The 15,798-nt window shown below is 39.4% G+C and overlaps 1 protein-coding gene across 1 annotated transcript in view; it reads right to left on the bottom strand.

The window, feature by feature from the left end:
• NR5A1 (nuclear receptor subfamily 5 group A member 1) overlaps positions 1-15,339 on the bottom strand; it is a 128,797-nt gene extending 113,458 nt beyond the window's left edge. The window contains exon 1 of the mRNA XM_066579778.1: positions 15,223-15,339. Coding sequence (XP_066435875.1) covers positions 15,223-15,324 — 102 coding nt within the window. The 5' untranslated portion in view covers positions 15,325-15,339. The remainder of the gene's footprint in view (positions 1-15,222) is intronic.
• Positions 15,340-15,798: the final 459 nt, after the last annotated feature.

The following is a 15,798-nucleotide window of genomic DNA, read 5'->3' as shown; positions in this document are numbered from 1 at the left end:
ACACTTTTTTTTATTTTTACACATTTTCAGGACGCTTTTCAGGGAAGGGCTTATATTTTAAGCCCTTCCCCGAAAATTCATACAGTGCTTGCCGGCAGCCCATTGCTTTCAATGGAGCCGGCTGTATTGCCGGCTTCATTGAATTCAATGGGTGAACATCATTCTTCTCTGCCACAGCTGTTACAGCTGTGGCAGAGGAGAACGACCTTTAGTATATGTTCTCAATGGGGTCGGCGCTGCTGCCGCCGGCCCCATTGAGCGCATATATAGAACACCGATTTGCGCAGAACGCAGATAGGTGCGTTCTGCGAATCGTTGTGTCCTACAATTTATCGCACATCCGCACAAAAAACGGACATGTGCCCGCTCCCATTGCGATGCATTGGGTCTATATATCTGCAGATCGCAAGAGCGTCTGCAAATCGGACCAAAAAACCATCTGTGTGACCGAGGCCTTAGGGAGAGTACCTAGAAGCTGTGTAAAGCCATCTATGCTCCACTGGGAAATATGCAAATGATAGAACAATACTTCTATAGCGCCACCTATAGTGATGGAGTATATTTAAATGCACCACCATCCACTAATACGCGCCCTCTACGTAGCCTTGACATTGGCTATAGTTTTGATGGACACCCAAAGCTAAAGATGATAAAATAGGCGTGATGTTTCCTACTACCTCCATCCTTACCTTATCAGAGCATATGAACATCTTCGCTTTGGTAGACTTGGCTGGTCTATCTATTACATGGACAACTATTCATTTGCACATATGACTAGACATAGCCTCCCAGCAATAGCAGCTAATGGCCCGGGCTTTAGGAAGAATGACTCGTGGTGCTTATCTGGCTGCCAGACCAGTTTTCATACTTAGGCCTTAGTCACATGGGCGTAAATACGCGCGTATATACGCGCGTAAAAAAAACGCGTGACCATGTCCATTGCCACCAATATGTTCTATCTTTTGTAGGTGCGTTTTTACGCGCGTATATACGCGCGTAAATACGCCCGTGGGTTTTTATGCGCGTATTTACGCCCGTGTGACTAAGGCCTAAAAGGGATAGTTATGTTGAGACTAGTGATAAGTAAATTTTTGAAAAGTTCGGTTCGGCTGCTTTGCCGAACTTTTGCAAAAAGTTTGGTAGAGTCTAAATTAGTTCAACCTGAAGCGGTTGTTCATCAAAACCCCATAAAATTAGTGTAGTCCACTGTCTAAGAGCCATGAAAACCCTATATAATACACAGAGAGGGTTATACAGGGATTTTATAGCTCTTAGACAGTGTTATACCCCAGTGTACAGGACTAGTGTTGAGCAAACTGAACCAGTAGTACTAAAGATTTCCTCAACATTACTGAGCAACAAAATCAACAAGAAGCAATACGGCAGACAGGAAGCTGAGATATTTAAAGCGGTTGTCCCACTTCTAGCAGTTTTGCTGCAGGAAACAGACGGCTCCATACATTGCACTGTGTTCTGGGTTGGTACTGCAAGTCCTATTTAAGAAATGCCTGCAGTACCAACCTGTGACACTGGGCAATGTATGGAGCTATCTGCTTCCTGTAGAGATCATTGTTTATTAATTATGTCGTCTATAGTAGTAGCCTCTTGTTCCTCTTTGCTTTGGTAAGCAGTAGAGAGGAGCGAGCACGCTCAGATAATGCAGTTACTCGAGCGAGCATCGCTCTTCTTGATTAACTACATTCTTATCCAAGCAGGTTTAGGGGCGGGGGAGAGAGTGAGAGAGATCTGCATTATCCGAGCGTGCTCGCTCATCTCTAGTAAGCAGCAATGTTGAGGAAATATTATTTCTGTATGAAACTGATAGGTATTGACATCTGAGTCTGTAAAGCCAACTGGCTTTTTAAGGATTGCCCTATAGTGCTGTTTTACAGTAGATCAATAAAGTTTAACTTTAATTGTTAGCAATGCTTTATGTTGGGCTGTATTGCCAATAGGCAAATTTTTCTTTATCTGTACTTGTGCACTGGCCATTGCCAGGGTCCTAACTATTGGGTTTGATGGCATAATTCAACACTATTATGCACAGTTACCATGCAGCCATATTGAAAGCTATAGCAAAGGGTTAATGGGGCAGTGATATTATTAAATTACAACAATATAGAGATTTCTAATTTAGAATGCAATTCTGCACAGAATGTGGATGTTTGTTGACCATCACTCTCATCCACACAACTATCACTTCATGTAATGCTCTTAAAGTGAAGCTGTCTTGGGATAGACCCAATGCCCTTCAGCCAAGGGCCTGGAAATAGTTTCAACAGTCACTGGTGTGTGTAACAAAGGTGCCACTTGTATATTAGATAGCGGAAAACGAAACAGTTGTAGCTGCTCATTCTTGTTGACGATCAGACGATCCTCTCTACTGGTGGTCTGTCAAGGGCATCCTGAGCCTTGTGTGCCCTCATGCATCCACTGGTCCCAACACCCCCTAACAGTCTGGTCAGAACAGCCCAGCCAGCAGGCAATTCATCGATGCGACCATCCAGCTTCTCCCATTCCAGTTGTAAACTATTGAAGGCCTATCCTTAGGATAGGACATCAACGATAGAATGGTGGGAGTTTGTCATCTGGGACCCCTATCTAACAGCTTTTGCATTTGTGTACTGAGGTGATTCCTGCAGGAAGAAGAGAGCTTTGTTCCTATTGCAGTGGCCAGTCGAGGTATTGCAAGTTATATTCCTATTGAAATGAATGGGAAATTTAAATGCAATACCAAGCCAGGCTACTGCAGTGACATCGGAGCTGTTTGTTTCCTGCAGAAATAAGCTCAGTGCACATTAACTGAATTGAGTGAATGGCTGATTGGTGGGGGTCCTGGGTGACAGGCCCCTGCCAATCTGCTATTGAAGAATAATCCTGACGATCTGCTATCAATAGTTTACAACTGGACAACCTCTTCAATTCATATAAAGGCTGGACGAAGCACCTATTGGAAACAATTGTCAAGGCTTATCTATAGCCATGACATATATAGCTATATAGACTATATTAATCAATTTAAAGCACTAAAGCCTATATCTACTTTCTAGATATATATATTTGAGCATGCAATATGTCGCGAATAGAATCTATTGACTTCAATTGGTTCGTTCGTATGGGCGTATTTTTGCTGCAGATTTCGCTCATGCAGACAAAAAAGAAACTGCAGCATGTTGTATTTTCCTGCACATTTGCACAACAAAACTCCCCATAGAGGTCAATAGGAATGCACAAATGCGCGCAATACGCTAGGGAATGCGTGAAATACTGCATAATAGCACAAGAAAAAAAACACATCTTGAACTCATTAGACTGATTGGAGCATCAGTGGGGTTTTCTTTTGGCGTGCGAAAATGCACATGCCTTGCGTGCGGTAAAAGTACAGCAAAATAAGCCGCTGTGCGTGCAAAAAAGCAATGTTCGTTCTACAAAAATGCGGCGCTTGTGCACATGTAAATACGCATTCGCTTGTGTGAAGCGGGCCTTATATATATTATACATACACACAGGTATACTGGGGGTAGTCAAATAGACTGACCCAGCACTATATCTCAGGGCTGAACTTGAAAAAATAATAGCATACTTGAATAGGAACGCATGGATGTGCTGCTCGATGATATTGTGGATGGACCCCTGGGGGCCCCAAAACATCTATTTCAATTTTTGGTTCCCCCTGTAAGAGACAGAGAGTAAACCCAACTACAAAGTCAAAGAATAGCATGTGAGTAGCAGAAAGTCACTTTCTGTGTTTCTCTAAGTCCAATGGGACCTCTGCTATGACTAATGTAAGGAAAGCATGCTCGAAGTGGCCTCCTCCTGCTAGGATGCATGCATGGAGCCGTCCTTGGACCCGTGTTCATTTTAGGGACTCTCAACACGGATTGGTACCTGAATCTGCTGCAGACGACGGTGAACGACTTCCTGGATGATCTGCCCCTATCGTAGCAGTGGACTGATTGGAGCATCAGTCTAATGCTATGATCTCTTACAGGAGCCACAGCACAGAATGGAAATCCATGTTCCGGAGCTTCCAGGGGCCATGCCCCATACCATTATGTAGAGCATCCATGCCTTCCTATTCAAGTATGCAACTGTTTCTTTCAATATAGAGCACCGGTATTGAGGTGTAGCCAGAGTCAATCTTTTTGACTACACCTGATATAGATATAACTTTCGGTGAAACCTATCCAAAAGTCCACCTCTTTGAGATGACCACTCCTTTATCTAGACCAGATTTTCAGTTACACCATACGGTATACTATCAATACCATCTGTCTTCTTCGAGAGAGCAACCCCCAGAAGACCACTTTTTAATGCATTGTTGGGTAGTCATTTCACGGACATAACAGATAATATACTATACTAAATGCGGGAAACTATTTCACTAATTAGCAGTCTTCAGACAAAACTCTACTTTTCTAGATCATTCAGCACAGCTAGCAATGGACTGAGTTGAGGATATGCCAGTGAAAATAGATTTATGGCAACAATATTCCTCTATTTCTCTTTTCCTTCATTGTGTTACATTCTTGTCATGACTCCATACAATATCCTTTGTATCCACTCTAAGCCTCCCAATAATTGTGTTCATACTAGCCATCCAGGAGTCCACATTTCGCACAATACAAGTGCATTGAACACAGTTGTTACAAACTTCTCTGTGGATTTTTTCAATTAACATTGTTTCAAATTTTTAACATGCGCTCGGTGTGCAAACAATAGATCCCTTTGTGCAGGGCATGACATGACAGCATTCCTCCAACATGGATAACTCGCAAGGAGAAATATCAATTTGGGCCTATTTAATACAGTGCAAATTCTGGATGGTGCAATAAAGAATTGTGTCCTGTATTGAATGTTGGTGAATTAAACAATTTTGTTGAACTATCAGCAGCATAACTAGTGTGTGTGTATAGGGGGGGGGGGTTGCACCAAAAATACACTCTGCCTTGACCAGGATATTTAGATACAGAAATAGGACAATGAATTGAATCTGTGAAGGAAAGTCTAGCTATGACTATGCTTAGTAATTAGAGATGAGCGAACCTACTCGTTTCGAGTAATTTCTCGATCGAGCACCGCGATTTTCGAGTACTTCAGTACTCGGGAGAAAAGATTCGGGGGGCGCCGGGGGGAGGCGTGGCGGCGCGGGGGGTAGCAGCGGGGAACAGGGGGGAGCCCTCTCTCTCTCCCTTTCCCCCCCACTCCCCGCTGCAACCCCCCACTCACCCACGGCACCCCCCGAATCTTTTCGCCCGAGTACGGAAGTACTCGAAAATCACGGTACTCGGGCGAAAAAGGGGCGTGGCCGAGTAGGCTCGCTCATCTCTATTAGTAATACAAGTGTTGTCATACTTCTGAGATACACAAAGCTAAGTTGTGTAGGATAGTTTAGGTCCATCCAGTTCAGCCTATAACCCCCAATGTGGATCCAGAGGAAGGCAAAAAAAAACCAATGAAGTAGAAGCCAATTTTCCCCTTTAAGGGAAAAAAATTCCTTCCTGACTCCAATCTGGCAATCAGAATAATCGCTGGATCAACAATCCTTGTAAATTAATTAGCAATTATAGCAAATAATATTATAACACTCAAGAACGGCATCCAGGCCCCTCTTATCAAGTTTTCCATCACCATGTTCCCAGGCAAAAATGTACAATGATGGCAGCGCTCCTGGGATTAAAATTTAGGCTATAGCTAAAAACTGAATGAGTGAGAGGTGACTTGCCTGGTGTAGACGGGCTCCCCCGGGTTAGGGCAGTCTGTCATGCCTAAAGTTCCAGTAGGTGATAATAAAAGACCATAAATATACGGATCAGTCCTCCCTGGTCACATGGGCATCCAAAGGTGAAGGAGAGCGCCAATGGGGACTCTCAAACCAAATTAGGTGGAGAAAAGGCAAGTAGACAAGAGATCTAAAACCCCCAGCGCTCCAGGGGCAGATCATGAATGGAAAATAAAAGTAAGAGGAATGACTTACTTCACAGGGGGTCTTATGTATAAACCCCCCTAGTCTAGTAGGCGGTAGTTAATGGTGGTGCTCTCAGTGATGTTAGGTGAAGGAAATCCAGCAAGGAGTAGATATCTAATATTTATTCCTAATTATATGGGCTAATAAGTCCAACAACTTACAGACAAGATAATTTCTGATAATTGTCATGTTTGTTGTTTCTTATTCTTGTCCGTAAATTGTTGGGCTTATTAGCCCATATAATTAGGAATAAATATTAGATATCTACTCCTTGCTGGATTTCCCTCACCTAACACCACTGGGAGCATCACCATTAACTACCGCATACCAGACTAGGTTTTTTTTACATAAGACACCCCTGTGAAGTAAGTTATTACCTCTTACTTTTATTTTCCATTCATGATTTCCCCCCTGGAGCGCAGTTTTTTTTTCTCTTGTCTATAGACCTTCTCAGATGGAGAGTTCCATATTCTCACTGCTCTTACAGTAAAGAAGCCCCTTCTATGTTGGTGTATTAATAGAGATGAGCAAGTATACTCACTAAAGGCAATTGCTCGAGCAAGCATTGCCTTTAGCGAGTAACTACCTGCTCGAGACGAAAGGTTCGGGTGCCGGCGCGGGGGAGCGGTGAGTAGCGGCAATCAGCAGGAGGGAGAGAGGGAGAGAGAGATCTCCCCTCTATTCCGCCCCGCTCTACCCCGCAGCTCCCTGCCCGCCGCCGACACCCGAACCTTTCTTCTCGAGCAGGCAGGTACTCGCTAAAGGCAATGCTTGCTCGAGCAATTGCCTTTAGCGAGTATACTCGCTCATCTCTATGTATTAACCTTCTTTCCTCTAGACGTAGAGGGCGCCCCCTTGTTACAGTCACAGTCCTGGGTATAAATACATAATGTGAGAGATCTCTGTATTGTCACCAGATATATTTATACATAGTTATTAGGTCGCCCCCCAGTTGTCTTTTTTCTAAACGTAATAATCCCACTTTCGATAACCTCTCTGGGTATTGTAGTCCGCCCATTCCATTTATGACTTTAGTCGCACGCCTTTGTACCCACTCAAGCTCTGATATGTCCTTCTTGAGTACCGGTGCCCAAAACTGTCCACAATATTCCATGTGTGGTCTGACCAGTGACTTGTAAGGAGGAAGAACAATGTTCTCGCAACGTGCCCCGAGACCTCTTTTGATGCACCCCATGATCCTATTGCCTTGGCAGCAGCTGCCTGACACTGGTCGCTCCAATTAAGTTTACAGGTAACTAAACTCCAAGTCCTTTTCCATGTCAATTTTGCTCAGTGGTTTCCCCTTTTAGGGCTCAGTCACACGGGCGCATCGGTGCCCGTGTTACTGCAGCCAGCAGACAGCCATACCTAAAGACGGATGTCTCTCTGCAGCGCCGGGAGGAAGAACATGTGACCGGCTTCATTGCCGGTCATGTGTTCTTTCATCAGCGCTGGAGAGAGACGTCCGTCTTCAGGTATGGCCGTCTTCGAACTGTCAGTCACACGGGCGCATCGGAGCCAGTGTACGGGTGCTGATGCACCCGTGTGACTGAGCCCTTAGGGTGTAATGGTGACATGTATTTCCCTGCCCATGTACATAACCTTACATGTATCCATGTTAAACCTATTTTGTCACTGTTCTGCCCCCAACTTATCCAGATCCATTTGCAACCGTATACTGTCCTCTCTTGTGTTGAATATCTCTACACAGTTCTGTGTCCTCTGCAAATATTGATATTTTACTGCACAATCCTTCTACCTGGTCATTACTAAATTTATTAAAAAGAATAGGGCCCAGTACTGCCCCCTGTGGTACCTCACTAGTAACGGTGACCCAATCAGAGTATGTACCCTTTTTAACCACCCTCTGCTTTCTATCACTGAGCCAGTTACTTACCCACTTACACACATTTTCACCCAGACCAAGCATTCTCATACTTCATGTACTTCATGCATGCATCAGTATTGAAGATGTAGCTGACTAATGTATCCTATAAGGTCAATATCCTAAATACAAAAAGTCAACTCACCAATTCCATTCGTTTTATATAAAATTCCAGCACCTTCTTAAGATCATAACTTCTATTCTTCAATTCCGTTCTGACAGCATGTATGACTTAGGACCTACGCCTTTCTAGCATTACCACACTTAGTCATGGCGTCTTAAGTTTTCCGGTTATACACCCAACGTATTTTGAATGAACGCATTCGATTACATATATTACCTACTCCACATCACTGTTAATGTAGCTTTGTATATGAAAAGCGCGTGAATTATCATGATTTCTAACATTGTCAGTAGTAGATGTATATTTGCATGATTTGCACTTACTATGTCCGCATTCAGTTTTACCTCTTTTGGCTACAAATCGACGGCCCTTATTTTAATTATTAATATGTCATCTTGATATAGTATTGCGGTATTTCTCTTAACCCCCCTTAAGAACCAGGGTGTTATGGTCCTAAATCACCAGATACTTTGTAGGGATTTTACCCATGTGGTGGTTTTACTGTCCTATCTTTTTTTCTTCAGCTACCAAAATTATTGTGGCTGTACTTTTTTTTGTGACATATAGGGCAATTTCTTATTTAATATTTTTTTTCACTTTTTTTAATCTTTTTTTTGTTAGGGGTAAAAAGCTCAAAAATATATATTTTAAAAATTTGTAATTGTTTATTTTCAAAATTTGTATATTTACATGAGAATAAAGTATGGGAACCGGTTCCTCATTTTGTTCTGGATGTTTTGATATATGATATGTATAGTTTTGGATTACAGAGCGCATATGGCGATGATTTGGGTTGGTGTCGGTGGTGGTTTTTTGTTTTTTTTTACATATTTATTTTTATTTTATTCTGGATTTTTTAAACTCATTTTTGTAACTATTTTTTTTACCATTTATTTCCCCCATGATGTCATATATGATCTCTGCATGTCATTCAAATGATCTTTTTTTTAACGCTTCTCCTCTGTAGTTTGAGCATCCATAGTAGCTGGGACACCCCTGTAGTGACAATAATCACTGATAGGGCTGATTTAGGTCTGCTAGGACCCTGTAGCTTTGTTGTAACAGAAGGCAGCTGGTGGTCACATGATCACCAAGTTACATAGTGGAACTAACACTTCTGCTTTCATTATGAGTACATAGCACTTATTGAGCGCTATGTAGCCTGGAAAGGAGGAGGCAGAAACCGTTAAAGAACACTTCTACCTTCTCCTCCAGGTCCTCTGCTGTGTCTGACAGATGAGGACCTGACCTGCTTCTGCTTGATTGCAGAAGCTTTAATCCTGCAACATATTTTTGTTATCAGCTGGAATTAAAGACCAGCCAAAGGAGTTAGCCAACTCAACTATTTCTTTATACTCATTACTATACTGCATAGAGAAAGTGATTGTAGATGTTTCAGAATTCTGGTGATTAAATCTAGTTCTAGATTTTAGTAACTAAACATTACTGAATGCGTTGCGTGTAATTTAAAATACGTTGGGTGTACAACCAGTAAATTAAGACGCAGGATCTGAGAACATATCGCAGATGCAAACAGTGTAGGAGATAGACATTAACAATATGCTTCTAAAGTAGGGTGGTCTATGGTGGACGATGACATGGTGTTAGCACCACATGACTGTCTTAACGTTTTCTGATTGGCTGAGACTGCTTTTGTGGTTCAAAAAGTATTTTAATAAAGACCTACATGTTCAGTAATGAGAAAAAAAAAATGTTGTGAAAGTAGGATTTACATTTATAATCCACCAATACTTTGTATCTGCATATCACGTTATTAGTAGCCTTCACGCTTTAGTTCTATAAAACCAGAGAAAAAATCCCCTACCACAAACAGGTGGCACAGGACCAAACCTAGTATATAAAGAAGATTGGGAGAAAAAGGGGGTAAGAAAAGAGAAGGTTGGATGGGGGAGTAGGTTAGGGAGAGGAGAAGTGGAAATACTTTTCTGGGGAGTCCCAGTGGGCATTCAACGTATATCATATGGCTTGCCAAGGTAAAATAGTTATGGAGATTCAACACCATTAAGGGGCCAGGTGTTTAGTCGCGGTAGGAGCGAAATCGAATCCAGGAGGCCCAGGTAGAATAAAAGGTGGAGTATTTGTTATCATCATTAGCACAAAGTTCTTCCATGTGCTTGAGACTGCTTTTATTGTCTTCTGTTTCTCATTATTAAGATGCCATGACTAAGAGCGGTAACTCACATAGGACTATGTATCACATGCCATCAGAACTGTTTATGATGAATTGAAGAATAAAAGTTATGTTTTTAAGCGGATGCTGGCATTTTTTTTAATATTTTTGAAAGGAATAATGTATCTGCCCTACATTGACTGATCAAGAGGATTTTTTTGTGTGTTTTTATAGTGCTTTTACCCACATAGGCATATATTCTATGTAATCATTCATTCATTCTAGTAAGTAAATATGCCTCTGCCTTGTCTACTATACAAACCATTAGAATATAACTGATATATCATATACTGTCTAAAATTGTAATGCACATCTCTTGAATCATAACCCCACCTGCTATAGGCTTATGAGCTCTACAAAGGGCATACATCAGAGCTATGCGTGGTTAATTTACTCAAGGCTCATGGGAGGAAAAAAGTTTTCAGATGGGACTATATTTGTCTGTATCCTTATAAATTATAAGAATGCACCAATGTAACAGAGTGGAGTGTGTCATTTAATACAAGTTATCCTGATATAGTTGTGCTTTTTTTATTGAACCGCGAGATAAGATCCCGCCTTATCCTAATGTATCAAATGCGATTTCCAAATCGCCAACTTCTGAGCTAACTGCGCGGCACGTAATCTTTACCTATCAAGGCTTTATACATTATATCAAGTGACCTCTTCTATAAATGTATTACAATTATGGTGACTTCTTTGAAATACTGTTATCTTAAGTTGGAACCATATCAGGATGCACATACAATGCAAATGACTAATTCAGCCTTGCTGCATGCATAACCTACATTCAGATTATAGTTTAACATATATTGGATGCAATAATAAATGCTACATTGATACAGCCGAGAGTAATAATACCTAAAGAATTACTAGCGTTGCAGCATGGCCATCAGCAGAAACCTAAAGATCAGGTCAAGGATTGAACAATCTCTAATATAAAAGGCTTCTATGATGCATATGCTCTTCTATACAATACTGATGATATCTATCTATTGTTATTTATATGATCTACAGTCGCACTGTATCCATTGTCATATTCAATATTGCTACAAATGATGCATCTGCCTTGATTTTTCATTCCAAAGTGGATTATCAGAGTGGTGCGTCCAATTTGCATGTGAGGTTTAGATATATGATGATCAGTATAATGATAGCGGTATAATATTACAGGGAGCAATAAATAGCCTGCTTTCCCTTCTCTTTCAATATCTACCATATATCTGCTGTTTTAGTAGGTACCATAGTACATATTTTATATTTTTCCCACTGTCAGGTTTACCAATGAGCATGCCCCTCTACTAATGAGTGACCTCAGTGAACATCTAGATCACATACATACAATAGGAAGAGTTTGGTTACATCAATGTTCCTGTAGGCATCCTGTGTGGGTAGACCTGGCTCATCAGTCTTTATTAAAAATGAGCCATTACTAATAAACCCTTTCCCCTTTGGTATGGTAGGAACATGACTAGAGCTATTCATGGGGTTGTGAGCACTGCATTGATGGGAAAAAATATATAATTAATTATGTATATTCTGGTTTGTAAGTGGAGTTCTACTCCGTGTGGCAATAGTAAACACATATCTAATAGTACACACACATCTTTTATTTTTTTACTCCAGAAAATGGGTATTTGCATTGATGTTAACTTTAGCAATGTGTTTGAATTCTTGGAAAGGATAAAGGAAAAAATGGAGACCTAATAATGTGTTGCTGATGGATGGATAAATGGCATGAAGTCTAAATTCAAATGTTGTATGGAGACTTCAAGTACAGTAAAATGTATCAAGTATTGTTTCTTCTTTCAGCCTCTGATGATGAAACAATACTTATGACAACATCATTCCTGGTACCAATCGATGAATGTACTGAGCACTGTATATAGTACTGCATTACTGTCAGCCGTGTAAAATCAGTAACTATGTGGTACAGTGTATATAATAATATTGTAATATTCCCCTGTCAAATCAGTAGCTATATGGAGCCATGTATGTAATAATATTGTAATATCCCCCTGTCAAATCAGTAACTATATGGACCCATGTATATAATAATATTGTAATATCCCCCTGTGAAATCAGTAGCTATATGGGGCAGTGTATATAATAATATTGTAATATCCCCCTGTGAAATCAGTAACTATATGGAGCCATGTATATAATAATATTGTAATATTCCCCTGTCAAATCAGTAGCTATATGGAGCCATGTATGTAATAATATTGTAATATCCCCCTGTGAAATCAGTACCTATATGGAGCCATGTATATAATAATATTGGGATATCCCCCTGTGAAATCAGTAACTATATGGAGCAATGTATATAGTAATACTGTATTATACCCCTGTGAAATCAGTGACTATACCGAGCACTGTATATAATACTGTAATACCCCACTGTGTATAACACTATATCAGCACCCCTGTGAAACCAATGACATGATATTGCTTATAATACTACTATATCATCATGCCTTTAAAATCAATGACTATACTGAGCATTGTATGTAACAATAGATTGACTATAGTGAGAACAGTATATAATAGTATTGTTCTATTATCCCTCTGACTATGCTCAGTACTATATCATCATTCCTATAAAATCTATGACTATACTGCACACTGTATAGAATAGTACTATATTACTATCCTTGGCAATTTAGGGACTATACTGAGCACTGTGTATAATAATTCTGTATTGGCCCCCCTGTGAAACCAATGACTGTACTCAACACTGTAGATAATACTAGATTACTATCCCTGTAAAATCAGTGACTTTATATAAAAGTACTATTTTACTATCATTCCTAATAAATCAGTGACTATATTGAGTACTGTATGTAATAGTTCTGTATTAGCACTTCTGTGAAACTAATGACTATATTGAGCACTGTATATAATAGTACTACATTACTATCATTCCCATAAAATCAGTGAGTGTATACTGAGCAATGTGTATAATATATTACTATCATTCCTATAAAAAATAGTGACTATACTGAACACTGTATATAATAATACTATATTACTATCCCTGTAAAATGACTATTCTGAGCACTGTGTATAGTAATTCTGTAATAGCACCTCTGTGAAACCAATGACTATACGCAGTACTGTATATAAGAGTATTCTATAATCATTCCTATAAAATCAATGTCTATACTGAACACTGTATATAGTACTATATTATTATCTCTGTAAAATCAGGGACTATACTGACAACTGTATATAATAGTACTATATTGCTATCATTCCTATAATATCAGTGAGTATAGTGAGTACTGTATATAATAATAATACTGTATTGTTATAATCCATATAAAATCAATGACTATACTGAATACTGTATATAGTACCATATTATTATTCCTGTAAAATCAGTGACTATGCTGATAACTGTATATAATAGTACTATATTGTTATAATCCATATAAAATCAGTGACTATACTGAGTACTGTATATAATAATTCTGTATTAGCACCCCTGTGAAACCAATGACTATACTCAGTACTGTATATAATACTATATTACTGTCCCTGTTAAATCAGTGACTATACTAAGCATTGTATATAATAATACTATATTGCTATAATTCATATACAATCAGTGACTATACTGTGTACTGTATATAAGTGCTGTATTACCACCCTTATTAAACTAATCACTGTACCCAGTCATGTATATACTAGTTGTATATCATCATTCCTATAAAATGAATGACTACACTGAACACTGTATATAATAATTCTGTATTTGCACCTCTGTGATACCAATGACTATACCCAGTACTGTATATGAGTATTATATTATCATTCCTATAAAATCAATTACTATATTGAACACTGTATATAATAGTACTATATTACTATCATTCTTACAGAATCAGTGACTATACTGAGCACTGCATGTAATAATACTGTATTAGCACCCCTGTGAAACCAATGACCGTACTCAATGCTGTGTTTAATAGTACTATAGCATCATTCCTAAAAAAGATCAATGGCTATGCTGAACAGTGTATATAATAGTATTGTATTATTATCTCAAGCAATGACATTACTGAGCACGGTTTATAATAGTACTCTGTTACTATTATTCCTATAAAATCAGGGACTATATTGAATACTTTATATATCACTGTCCCTGTAAAATCATTAACTATACGGAACACTGTATATAATAGTATTATATTGCCATTGTCCCTATAAAATCCCTGACTACATTGAATTCTATATATAATATATTACTACTATCCCTGTAATATCAGTGACTGTACTGAGCACTGTATATAATATACTATATTACTATCATTCCTATAAAATCAATTACAATGTATATTACACTGTATATAATAGTACTATGTAACGATCATTCCTAAAAAAAACAATGACAATGTTGAGCACTGTATATACTACTACTGCATTAACACCACTGTAAAACCATACTTAGTACTATATCATATTTCCTATAACGTCCACGACTATATTGAATGCTGTATATAATATATTACTATCCCTGTAAAATCAGTGACTATACTGAGCACTGTATATTATAGTACTATATTGCTATCATTCCTATAAAAGCAATGACTATACTGAGCACTGTATATAATAATACTGTATTAGTACCCCTGTGACACCAATGACTATACTCAGTACTGTATATAATAGTACTATAGCCTCATTCCTATAAAATCAACTACTATACTGAGCACTGTATCTAATACTATATTACTATGCATGTAAAATCATTCTTCATACTGAATACGGTCTATAATACTTCTGTATTGCTGTCATGCCTATACAACCAGTGAATATACTGATCACTGTATATAATAACGTATTACTATCACCCCTGGGTAATACAAGCATACTGAGCATTGCATATAATAGTAGCACGATACTATCCCTATGCTAAACTAAGGAGATCCTTATGAGAGTATATAATACTATATTCCTATCCCCCCGAGAAATCACTAAGCTCCACATCTATAATGTAGCAGTGTCGGAGAATACAGCGCCTATAGCTGCGTCCTCTATACTGTACTGACCTTACAGCTCTCACAGGTGAGGAGCCCATAGTGGTACCCAGACACCTTGTCCCCACAGACCGGGCACAGTTCGTCCAGATCCTCGTCGTAGCTGTAATCCATCCTTCTGCAGCGACTTCCTGCGTGTGACACAAAGGATATCAATGGAACGACCGACTCCCGAGCGATATCAATCACGTCAGACTCCAGAGCGGTGACGCCGCCTCACATCCATCACAGCAGTGTACAGCAGCCTCACTGCCGGAATGTGACAGCAGCTCCCAGACTGACAGTGCTTAAAGGAGTACTGCAAGATCTCCATATATCATCCCATACGCATCACATGTCAGATATTCTGCGTCATATGTACAACATCATCCTCACCAGGATTTACAGAACGTAACACCTGTGTACATCATGGAAGGATTGGCACATCAGATACATATAATATTGTGTGTGTCAATATAGCATTGTTCCGCCAACACAAAACATTCTCGTCGTTATCATAAGTTTATGGAATAATCTCTTGAACTTTGATTTATTTTAAACATCGCAAACTTTGCACAGAACTGGAGAGAAGTGTGAACCCCTCCTGTA

The sequence above is a fragment of the Eleutherodactylus coqui genome, chromosome 10, assembly GCF_035609145.1.
Source record: "Eleutherodactylus coqui strain aEleCoq1 chromosome 10, aEleCoq1.hap1, whole genome shotgun sequence".
In the NCBI taxonomy this organism is placed as follows: domain Eukaryota; kingdom Metazoa; phylum Chordata; class Amphibia; order Anura; family Eleutherodactylidae; genus Eleutherodactylus; species Eleutherodactylus coqui.
The sequence above is the reverse complement of the archived record's forward strand: the minus strand, read 5'-3'. Positions and strand labels throughout refer to the sequence as shown.